The sequence below is a fragment of the Eriocheir sinensis genome, chromosome 16 (assembly GCF_024679095.1).
Source record: "Eriocheir sinensis breed Jianghai 21 chromosome 16, ASM2467909v1, whole genome shotgun sequence".
NCBI lineage: Eukaryota > Metazoa > Arthropoda > Malacostraca > Decapoda > Varunidae > Eriocheir > Eriocheir sinensis.
In genome coordinates, this window is record NC_066524.1 from 5,195,975 (window position 1) to 5,208,540 (window position 12,566).

Consider the following 12,566-nt stretch of genomic DNA (forward strand, 5'->3'; position numbering starts at 1 on the left):
TCCAGATAGCTGACCCAGCTGTTCATCCATCCTTACAGGTTTGTCAGTAAATAAATAACTTGAGGAAACTTAGGGAAAGTAAACTGTGGTAGCCCAGATGGCACATTGACCCTGTGTTCAGGGTAATGGGTTATTTCCTGCCACAGGTTCAAGGGCCAATATGGCGAAGAAACATAGATCAAGGTTGATAAAGCTACATTCTTTAATTCACTCTTTACGGGTTGCCTGCACCATCCTCTTCACCTAACCAATCTGTCTCTTTCAGACAGAACTGGGACTTGAGAGACTTTACCGTGATGGGAAGGCTGGATGGGTCATGGCCCCCTCTAATGAAGTTTTGCGGAATCTGATTGGTCTGGCAGCACTGACTGGCTTCCCCTCTATTGATCTATGGTAAGTTCAGAGTCCTTGAGAGTTGGAAGGTACCTCTCTTTTTACGCAAGTACAGAAGGCACGTCTACTACGTGACTATATTGGGTGCCAAACAAACTCGCGTAGTAGGAATTCATATTCTTTGGGGAAAAATAGTAGTATGGGGAGCACTGGCTTGACTGCCTGACCATTTCTGTACTGCTGGCTCCCTCGCCAAGCGCCGCACGGTCGCCTCGAAGGGCATCAAGAAGGTGCACATACTTACAGGCTATACACCTACAGTATCCTACAGAGTTTGACGCTTGCTTTGTTCCCAAGGTATAGCGCTAAACTCGAGGATCGTGAAACTCGGGATATTTAAAACACTGAAAAAGCGCTTATTTGTTCCGGCCAGTGAAGAAGCTGACTTTTCTTTTCCCACTTTACTCCCTTGGTATCTCAAAATACAGCAGGCACTCCTACTATTTGTATTCACACTACACGAAACACCTACTACGCAAGGACCTAAAAATATAATCCACAATCTCAATGTGCGCGAGTTGAACCCACAGTACGTGATGTGGAGGCAAGGACTGAAGGACAAATGAGACACAAAAACAGAAACAAGCGATGAAAAGGTGCAATAACATATGGAACGGCACTGTGGAATGTGCAAGGCACGCCTCAAACTTTTGTTTTCAAGTGGCACCGCCCGCTCCAACTCACCGCCATCACCAAACCTAGTCAGTATGAGGTGCGCCATGCGCACTCCAGTGCCCTTCAACATGTTATTCTGCTTATTCACTATTTTTATTGCTTGTTTTTGTGTCTCTCCATTATATTTTTTTCTGACTAACTTGAGTCGGCAGGATGTGGTGGAGGGCGTAAACTAACGCGGGTGGCACCGCTCTGATTGTAAAGAAACAAGTATTAGGCCCGCCATGCACATTCCACAGTGCCCTTCCACACATTATTGTATTTATTTTACTTTTTTTCTTTTGTTTTGACTGACTGACTGACTGGAGTGTCACTCCAGTGATACCCAGTGTGAAAAGCACGTGACACACCTCTTTCCTTTGTTTAGCAGGGCCGCCGCTCAATACCTCATCGCCACCACCTCACCCTCAGCACCCCGCTACCATGGCCATTTTAAGATGATTTACAGCATTAGTTCAGTTCCCGTCAATACGATATACAGTACCCTTCCGAGTTTCGCGTTATCCGAGTTTCACGATCCTGAGTTTCGCGTTTAGTCCTAAACTCTTACCATCGTCCCAAGTTTCGCGCTGCTTTGACATGTATGGGTCAAGTCTAACTACCGTCGGCGTCACGCGCTCTGCTTTAAAAGGCGGTATGACACTGGCCAGTTTCCCCTAACCGTTGGGGCTACTGGCGACCCCGGTTGCCTGCACGCCTAATCGGGAGCAAGTTGTCAGATGTCCGTACGGATGGAAAATGGTTTGGGATACGAGCAACCACGCAGCTGTATGTAAACAAACAGACGACGGCAGTAACTGAGGCGTGAGGAGCAGTGGAAGATGGCCCACCAAGAAACTTATAAAGTGGACTGGCAGAGCTGCTTTGTTTACTATTTAATTGACAAGATAAGAGAACATCCCGCTCTGTGGGATCCTAGTTCTAAAAAAACTCTTCTCCATTCCATGAAAATTGTAGAAAGATTTCCGGTCTAAGCAGCACAGCTCCCTGACGAGGTTTGGGTAAACCCTCCTGTCCTCTCGTCTTTGAAACCATGACTGTGCCCAGAATTGCTTCTTCATTTCATTTAACTGCAGCAACAAGTCCCTAACTTGGGTAGCGGAAGCACAAGCCGCATTTAGCAAACGGCGCCATGAAATACAGGGTGACTATCTTTGTAAACATTGTGAATACTATGTGCAACCGACCCTGTCCACGTGTAACGCACACCCGAAAAAGTTGGAGTTGCTGGTTGCCCCTACCGCCAATGGGGTTGGAGATAAAAGGCCCAGTGTGAGAACAGCAGCTTCAGACTCCCTCAGTTGGGTGACCATGTTGACCGTATTCATACGTGCTGGGGCGGGCTTCACAGAGATGATCTCAAATGGCCCGCGGTAAAAACTATGAACTATCGATTCAACGTTAACTTCGCTGTAAAAACTATGAACTATCGATATCAACGTTAACTTCAGATTCACAAAGCTTTCGTTCCGTCGTAGTTAGAGGGTGATGTTTGGGTGAATACCGTGGATGACATCAGCGGGCTTAGCGAATCACAAGCGTGTTTTCAGTAGGCGGTGGCTGAGTGGTTAGCGTGCGGGCCCAGCATTCATCACGCCATGGACAACGTCGATTCGAATCCCCAAGCTACCACCTGGGATTTTTCCAGTCACCGCCGAGTGGCCTAAGACCATGCACGTCCAGAAGACCACCCATCAACTCTGACTCTACAAGAAACCGTCCAAGTAAATCAAAAATGAGTTCCGGGGGGCAGCATGGGCCAAGTATAGCTGGAGCCACTATAAAAATTGCCTGCGCCATGATGGGCATGGGCCGACCACCTGGCCCCTGACGAAAGTCTATCGGCTCTATAGGCAGAGATGTAAAAAAAAAAAAAAAATTGTAAGGCAGCCGCCTTCACCTGCGGCTTCAAAACGACCCGTTAGTAGGGGATAGAATGCCAAACGTATACCATCTAGCTGCGGGCTATGGGGTGGTATTGATTTGGCAATTTAGTTTTACAGGGTTGTGTTTACAGCGGAGATCGGGTACGAATAACCGGACGTAGGGTATGTTAGACGGGAAATCGGGTACGAATGAGTGTACGTAGGGTATGTTAGACCGGGAATCGGGTACGAATAACCGGACGTAGGGTATGTTAGACGGGAAATCGGGTACGAATGAGTGTACGTAGGGCATGTTAGACCGGGAATCGGGTACGAATGAGTGGTCGTAGGGTATGTTAGACCGGAAATACAGTACGAATGACTGGATAAAAGTGGGAGCGACAGGATGAGGCCGCCTTGGCAATCCTGTTTTACCGGGGTGTGTTTACATGGAAACATGGACTAGCAGGCAGCAGAAAGCCTGTTGGCTCATAACTAGGCTGCCTGCGTTCAGTGATTCAATCAATCCGTTTGCCATAGGAGTGGCTTGCAGGGAAGGATTAAAGCACTTGTGTATCTACTCTTGGGAACGTTCAGTTCACTCCCGATGCAGCAAAGTGGCGATCAATGCGTTTCTTGAAGGAGTTGATGGTCTCTTCGCTAACCACTTCTGCAGGAAGGCTGTTCCAGTGGCGAACAACTCTATTCGAGAAATAACTCCTGCCGATGTCGGTATTGCATCGCTTTGCTTGAATTGTTTTTCCGTTGTTTCTTGTTCTCAGGTTGGTTTGTAGCGTGAAGAGTTTGGAGTGATCAACGTTGCTGAGCTTGTTCAGGTACTTAAAGACTTGTATCATGTCTCCCCGCAGGCGTCTCTTTTCCAACGTGAAGAGGTTGAGTCGCTCGAGTCGCTCTTCATAGGGCTTCGTCCTCAGTGATGGTATCATCTTCGTGGCGCGGCGCTGTACTCTCTCAAGTAATTCAATGTCTTTCCTGTAATTAGGAGACCAGAATTGCACGGCGTATTCCAGGTGGGGCCTTACCAGCGAATTGTACAAGGATAACATAACTCCCGGCGTCTTGTATTCGAAGTTCCTCGATATGAACCCAGGCATTGTATTGGCTTTCTTACAGGCGGACTTGCAGTGTTTTATTTGTTTCAAGTCACTGCTGATGGTGACCCCGAGGTCTCTTTCCTCTTGCACAACATGTAGTGGTTCGCCACCCATGTGGTATGTGTGGTTGCTGTTTCTGGATCCGATATGCATTACTTTACATTTGGCAGTGTTGAAGGACATCTGCCATTTTTCTGACCACCGAGTGATCTGGTCCAGGTCTCTCTGGATAATTTTGCAGTCTGCCGTTGTGAGGGCCTTCCCACCCACCTTTGTGTCGTCGGCAAATTTTGAAAGATTGGATTTCAATCCTAGTTCTAGGTCGTTGATATATATGATGAAAAGTATGGGTCCCAGCATTGACCCGCTGTGGCACTCCACTTGTGACCGGGAGCCACTCGGAGGCCTGTCCGTTGAGTACAACTCGCTGTTTTCTTCCAGTGAGCCAGTCCTTGATCCACGCTGTCAGATTGCCGCCTAATCCCGCCGACTTGAGTTTCTTGAGGAGTCTTTCGTGTGGCACTTTGTCAAAGGCTTTCTGAAAGTCTAGATATATAACATCGCTGGGGATATGATTATCCCAGTTTTCATAGATACCTTGGAAGAAGTCCAATAAATTGGTTAAGCATGAGCGCTTGTTCCTGAAACCGTGCTGAGCATCGGAAATGATGTTGTTGTCTTCAAGGAACCTAACGAGTTTGTATCTAATGATCTTCTCGAGGATTTTTCCCGCCACAGAGGTCAGGCTGATTGGTCTGTAGTTTAGGGCCACGTTTTTGTCTCCCTTTTTGTAGATCGGAGTTACATTCGCTTGTTTCCAGTCTTTTGGGACTTTGTTTTGTTGTAGTGACAGATTGTAGATGGTGGTGAGTGGCTTGAAGATTTGCTGCTTGAGTTCCTTGAGCAGCCTGGGTGACAAGTCGTCGGGTCCGGTGGACTTGTTTGTCTCGAGTTTGTCTAGGTACTTCTTCACATCCCGTTCTTCGATTGTGCCAATTTCTAGGGGAGTGATTCCCATCGGTGGGGTAGGGCTCTCGGGTACGGACTGGGTATTCTCGACCGGAACACAGACGCGAAGTTTCTGTTTAGGATTTCGACCATTTGGCTACTGTCCTGTGTTAGTACGTCACTTTCATCTTTTAAGGGACCGATATTGCTTTTTGTTTTCTTTTTGGTTCTTATATACGTGAAGAACTTTTTCGGGTTGGACTTGGCTTCGCGTGCAATTTGCTTTTCATAGTCGCGTTTACGCTGGCGAATGAGTGTTCTGCAAGCTCTGAGGCTTTGATGGTATTGTTCGCGTGCCTCGTCAGTGCCGTTTTCTTTGAGCGAGTTGTATTTTCTCTTCTTTAAATTAATCGCCCGTCGAACCTGGGTAGTCATCCATGGTGGGCTTATGGCATTATTTGTTCTCCTTGTCTTCATGGGAACAGTTGTTCTCTCTACCTCCAGGAGTTTGTTCTTGAAGCCATTCCACGCTCCGTCCACAGGAGTGTAGGTCATGGGTTCCCAAGTTGTCTGGGTTAGCAGCTCATGAGCGAAATTAAAATTGGCTCTTTCGTAGTCTGGAATCTTGGACGTGTTTTCGGTGAGTTCATGGTCTGTTCTGATCTTTAGGCGGATTAGGTGATGGTCGCAACCATCCAGCTTTTCGCCGACTTGACATTCACGTGTGAGATCTGAATCACTCACGAGTACTAGGTCTAATATGTTATTTTCCCTCGTCGGTTGGGTAACAATCTGAGTAAGAAAAGTGTCTTCTAACATTTCGAGCAATCTGTTACCCTCCCGATCTCCAATCATCGTGGTCCAGTCAATGTTGGCACAGTTAAAGTCCCCGATAATGACTGATTGTTTGTTTTGCGTTACGGTGTGGATTTCTTCGTACAGCGCTTCGTCGTCCGCTTCTTGTTGCTTTGGAGGTCTGTAAACGGTTCCAATCGTTATTTTGTTGTGCTTGCTAGTCTCCAGTTCAACATATACTGTGTCATATTTCTCTGAGTCTCCTTTGGTTACTTCCACGGCAGGGTATTTGTTCTTGACGTAACAGATAACACCTCCTCCTTTCTTGTGAAGTCTGTTTTTGTAGAAGCTCTCGTATCCTGGAATTGAGAATTCGGTCATTAGGTGGTCAGAGGTGGCCCACGTTTCGGTGATGGCAATCACGTCCGGACTTTCTACGTCAACGTAGGCAAGTAACTCATCCCGTTTGGGTATTAAGCTCCGCGCGTGTTTGTATAGGACAGAAATGTCCTTCTTGACTTCAGTGCTTCGAGGCACAGTAGTCCGGTGTCTGCGTGTGTTTTCTGTTGGGGGCGTTGGTGTATGCTGGGCGGGCTCTACTGGTTGGTTGTTTACGATACTTTGGTGCCCCTCCCGCGCTCGGAGTTTTTTGAGTACAAAAGTACTTCCTCGTTCAGCAGCCTACCAAGCCGTGCTGAGCCAATCGCATTGAGGTGAAGACCGTCAGGACGGAAAAGGTCGGGGTTGTCAAAGAGGGAGTTACTGAGTAAGACAAAATTAAGGTGGTTTGGACATGTGAAGAGAAGAGGAGAAGAACACATCCTAAGACGAGCACTGAACTTTGAGGTAAAGGGCAGAAGACCATCAGGAAGGCCAAGGAAGACGTGGAGAAAGGTGGTGGAGGAAGATATGAGAATGATGAACATCACGGAAAAATGGCTATGGACCGGCAACAGTGGAGGAGGCTTATATCCCGTCCAATGGACGTTAAACGATGATGATGATGATGATGATGATATATATATATATATATATATATATATATATATATATATATATATATATATATATATATATATATATATATATATATATATATATATATATATATATATATATATATATATATATATATATATATATATATATATATATATATATATATATATATATATATATATATATATATATATATATATATATATATATATATATATATATATATATATATATATATATATATATATATATATATATATATATATATATATATATATATATATATATATATATATATATATATATATATATATAAAGAGGCAACTTGGCGGCGCGATTTGAGAGGTAAAAGACACAATAAGAGGAGAGGAGTTGGTTAGACGATGAGCCTTAGACTCTACTCTCTCCTAAAGAGCTGATTTAATAAGAGAAAAGATATGAGATTTCCGATTGAAATTATGAGGTAAGGGTAGACCGAGGATATCTATTATAGAAGATGTGACAGCTGAGTGCTGTTGAAGAATAACAGACAGGTGTTTGGAAGATTGTGTCGAGTTGACAGGTGGAGAAGCTAAGTTTCTGAGGTATTGAAGGACACATAGTTCTTCTTACCCTAATCGGCAATGATAGTAACGTCTGATGTTAAGCGTTCTGGAGCCTCCAGCCTGGGATCATGTGGTTCCTGTTTGGAGTGTCTTTTTTAAAAAGATGTTGAGTAAAGCAGAGTAGAGTCACTGGCGTAAGTACGGATAGGACATATTGTTTTGGAAAGATCATCAATGAAGAACAGAAAGAAAATGGGAGATAGGACAGAGCCCTACGGAACATCACTGTTAATAGGTAAGTGGGTAGAACAGTGACCATCTATCACAGCAGAGATAGAAAGGCCGGAAAGGAAATCGGAGATGAAAGTAAAGAGAGAGGGATAGAATCCGTTGGAGGGTAGTTTGGAGACCAAAGATTTGTGCCAGACCCTGTCAAAAGCTTTCGAGATATCTAAGGCAAGTGCAAAAGTTTCACCGAAATGGCTAAGAGAGGAGTCAATTAGGAAGGCAAGATCACCAGCAGAACGCCGCTTGTAGAACCCATACTGGCGATCAGATAAAAGGTCGGAATTCGATAGTTGCTGATGGGGACCCTCCGCCTGTTACTCCTAAACGCGAACTTTTTTTTTTTCGGCTCCTTAAAACGTTTTTCCTATGCCTATTATTTTTATATTGAAATTTTAAAAGCCTGAAAGCTTGATGAAATTTGGACAAGTATTTCGGGGATTTTTTTTTCTTTTGAAAAACATCATGATTTTATGAAACACTCCTCTTTTATTTTCGGTAGTGTGCCTTTGACTGCTGGTCCACAAAATATTTATATCTAAAGTTTTAGAAAGACAATAAAGTAAAGCTATAGGACGGTAGTTTGAGGGATTGGAATGGTCACCCTTTATCACATTTTTTGAAACTGCATTTTGGAAACATTATTAGCACCAACTCCACACAAAATGTGAGAGCACTGTAGATTAGGGTAAAGACATTCATGAATTCAGTTATAAAAGCTATGTAAAAATACAAGTGGAAACATGACATTACTAGCACTACTTCAGTTCATGTATATTGATATAAGGTATGGAAAGGAGTGTGTGTGTAACCAGCTAACAGCACGTTCAAATGCAGTCCATCTTTGCACCAGGGAGGAGTCCACAAACCAGCGTGTAGTGCAACGAGAAGTGAAAAAGATGTCACCCAGCCAGAAGGAAGCCTTGGGACGCCAACTTCTTGATGAGGCGGCCCGTGAAGCATCTGAAATACCTCCCTCACATCCCTATCAGGACACTGACTTTACCAACCCTTTTAACACTGCACCACCTGCATCAGCCACAGAGGTTAGTAAGAAAACCCAGTCATATAATTATCTGCTATGAGTTTGATGTTGTACACCACAATTTTTTAAGAGGGTGTTAATCACTACTGGGTCAAAATATGGCTATTTCAAAATATGCAGTAATCAACATATATCTAGGATCATTGCTAGAGCATTTATTTCACACCCGCAACAATCTCCAGTACCCTCCTGAGTTTCGCTCTTGCTTTGTTCCGAAGGTATAACGCTAAACTCGTGGATCGTGTGCCTCGGGGTATTAAAAATACTGAAAAAAAGCACTTATTTGTGTTTGTCTGTGGAGAATCTTGACTTTTTTTTTCCCATTCTACTCCCTTGTTGCCTCTAAATACGTACCTTGAAAATGGAAGAAAGTATGAAGAGAGAAAGGGTTGTTTTGAAGCCACAGTGAAGGCGGATGCCTTACGATTGGGTGACAGTTCTAAAAACACGCTTGTGATTTACTGGGTCCGAGTACTTTTTTAAGTCATCGCCGGCGCTCACCCAATCACCGGCCTCTGATTATGACGAAACGAAAGCTTTGTGAATCTAAAGTCAACGTTGATAGTTAAATCAATAGTTCGTAGTTTTTACCGCAGGCCATTAGCACGCATCGATCTCTGTGAACTCCGCCCCAGCACTTGTGAACACGGTCACCCAACAGCTAGTTTCTTTGGAATTTTGTACAGAGATTCAAAGTCGGCTGCATTTAATGGGAAACTTATCAAAATTCTAGTCAGAATCTTGGTCACCAGCATGTCGGTTACTTTTATCGTAAGGTCGGTAAGTTGTGGTCACAAGCAGAAGAGCGTGTCAGTTGACCGGTCCAGTAGCTATGCGCGTGTTTATTCCAGTAACACAATGAGTTCCACAAAGCTAGATAAGCTTGGAGTAGCCAGGTTGAACAGGTCTTGGACTTGTCTTGCCTAAGCTGGTTTTTTTTTGTTTTTTTTACAACAAAGGAGACAGTTCAAAAGCACACAAAAAAGAAAACAATAATAAAAAAAAGCCCGCTCCCAAAAAAGAATTAAAAGAGGTGGCTGAAAGAAAGGTCAATTTCGGGAGGAGAGGTGTCCTGATACCCTCCTTTTGAAAGAGTTCAAGTCGTGGGCAGGAGGAAATACAGATGAAGGAAGATTGTTCCAGAGTTTACCAGCGTGAGGGATGAAAGAGTGAAGATGCTGGTTAACTCTTGCATAAGGGGTTTGGACAGTATAGGGATGAGCATTTTATTCTTTCTTTGTTTTATCACTCAACTTTTTCTTCATCAAATTTTAAAATCTCTCAATGATCCTCACCGTCCCGTATCCCTGGTAGTCCCTAGCTTTTTGTTATTTGAGACTATGTGTTCGGACAAAAAAAAAAAAAACAAATACATTTATTTTAATTTTAAAAAAAAGTAATTGTTTGCCTAATATTCTATGCTCAGACATCATAACACTGGCATATTCAGCATGATGCAATGATATGACAAAATGACATGTCTTAAACATAATACTACAATATGTGCTCATTGTTGCCAATAATATTCTCAGCTGAGTGAGGGCGAGAACCAAGAGGCGAGAACCAAGCTACTTCATTTCTATACCATTACTTTCTTTTTTACATTTTTTTTTTTTAGGCGACTTACATCCTTTTTTTACATATTTTCTTTTTATTTTTTCATACCACACCTTCCTGCTGCACCTGTCCACATGTGCTTTTGTTTTATGTTTTATTGTTTATCTTTTCGTATTGTTCACAGAGTCAGTTTGATTTTTCTTTTTTTATTTTTATGGTTATTATGTCACCACGACTTGACTCACGTCGTCAGTCAGAGTCTTTTTCTTTTCTGTTTTGTTCTTTCACACCCACTGGGCATTTCTTTTTCTCTTCTCTTCTATCTCTTTTTCTCTGTTTTTTTTTTTTTTCCCTTTTGTTGTTTTGAGATGCTTGCTTGCTTATATATATGTTATTTTTTTTTTTTTTGTGTGTGTGTGTGTCTGTCTACACTACACAGTGTATACCCTGCCTTCCTCTCTGGGTATCTGTTTTCCTTTACCCTCGTTGTTTCCCCTCTTTTGTACTTGAGATGTTTACACTTATATATATGTCACCCTTTTTGTTAGTGTTTGTCCTGTCAGGTGTTTACACAGTTGTATATCTCACTCCTCTGTTTCCTCGTTTTCTGGGTCCTGACAGCATGAGTAGAAAGTCGTGTACAGCGGGGCCGCGGGAGGGGGGGAGGCATGCAGTTAGCAAGTTCAGAAGAGCAGTCAGCGTGGAAATATCGATAGAAGATATAAAGAGAGGCAACATCGCGGCGGAATTTAAGAGGTAAAAGACTATCAGTAGGAGGAGGAGAGCTGATGAGACGAAGAGCCTTAGACTCCACTCTGTCCAGAAGAGCTGTGTGAGTGAAGCCTCCCCACACGTGAGATGCATACTCCATACAAGGGCGGACAAGGCCCCTGTATATGGATAGCAACTGCGCGGGGGAGAAGAACTGGCGGAGACGATACAGAACGCCCAACCTCGAGGAAGCTGATTTAGCGAGAGAGGAGATATGAAGTTTCCAGTTGAGATTTTGAGTTAAGGATAGACCGAGGATGTTTAGTGGTGAAGACGGTGACAGCTGAGTGTTGTCGAAAAATAGGGGATAGGTGTTTCGAAGATTGTGTCGAGTTGATAGGTGGAGAAATTGATTTTTTGAGGCATTGAAGGACACAAGGTTCCTTCTGCCCCAATCGAAAATGATAGCAAGGTCTGAGGTTAAGCGTTCTGCAGCCTCCAGTCCGGAGTCGTGTACTTCCTGTTGAAAGGGTCTTCTATTGAAAGAAGTTGAATAGTGCAGAGTGGAGTCGTCGGCGTATGAGTGGACAGGACACTTTGTTATGGAAAGAAGAACATTGATGAATAAGAGGAAGAGAGTGGGTGATAAGACAGAACCCTGTGGAACGCCACTCTTGATAGGTTTAGGGGAAGAGCAGTGACCGTCTACCACCGCAGAGATAGAACGGCCGGAAAGGAAACTGGAGATAAAGGAACAGAGAGAGGGATAGAATCCGAAAGAGGGCAGTTTAGAAAGCAAAGACTGGTGCCGGACTCTATCGAAGGCTTTCGATATGTCTAGCGCAACAGAGAAAGTTTCACCGAAACGGCTAAGAGAGGATGACCAAGAGTCAGTTAAGAGAGCAAGAAGATCGCCAGTAGAACGCCCCTTGCGGAATCCATACTGGCGATCAGATAGAAGGTTAGAAGTGGAAAGGTGCTTTTGAATCTCCGGTTAAGGATTGATTCAAAAGCTTTAGATAGACAGGAAAGTAAAGTTATAGGGCGGTAGTTTGAGGGATTGGAACGGTCACCCTTCTTAGGCACAGGCTGTACAAAGGCATACTTCCAGCAGGAAGGAAAGATAGATGTTGATAGGCAGAGACGAAAGAGTTTGACCAGACAGGGTGTCAGCACAAAAGTACAGTTTTTAAGGACAATAGGAGGCACTCCATCAGGTCCATAAGCCTTCTGAGAGTTGAGGCCAGAGAGGGCATAGAAAACATGATTTGGAAGAATCTTAATAACAGGCATTAAGGATTCAGAGGGGGGATGAGTAGGAGGAATATGCTCAGAATCGTCCAGGGTGGAGTTCTTACAGAAAGTTTGAGCGAAGAGTTCAGCTTTAGAGACAGATGAGACGGCAGTGCTGCCGTCAGGGTTAAGGAGATGAGGGAAAGAGGAAGAAGTGAAATTGGAGGAGATATTTTTGGCTAGATTTCAGAAGTCACGGGAATAACTAGAAGAAGCAAGGTGTTGACATTTTCTATAAATGAAAGAAGTTTTGGTAAGTCGTAGAATATATTTGGCACGATTCCGGGCTGAAATGTAAAGATCAAAGTTAGCGGGAGTTCGAAGGCTCTGGAACCTTTTG

General features: G+C 43.7%; 1 protein-coding gene across 1 annotated transcript in view; it reads left to right on the forward strand.

Moving 5' to 3' along the window:
• LOC126999207 (uncharacterized) overlaps positions 1-12,566 on the forward strand; it is a gene marked incomplete at its 3' end in the record, with an annotated part of 57,679 nt that overhangs the window by 25,470 nt on the left and 19,643 nt on the right. The window contains 2 exon segments of the mRNA XM_050861535.1: positions 266-393; positions 8,474-8,666. Of these exon segments, the coding sequence (XP_050717492.1) occupies positions 266-393; positions 8,474-8,666 (321 nt within the window).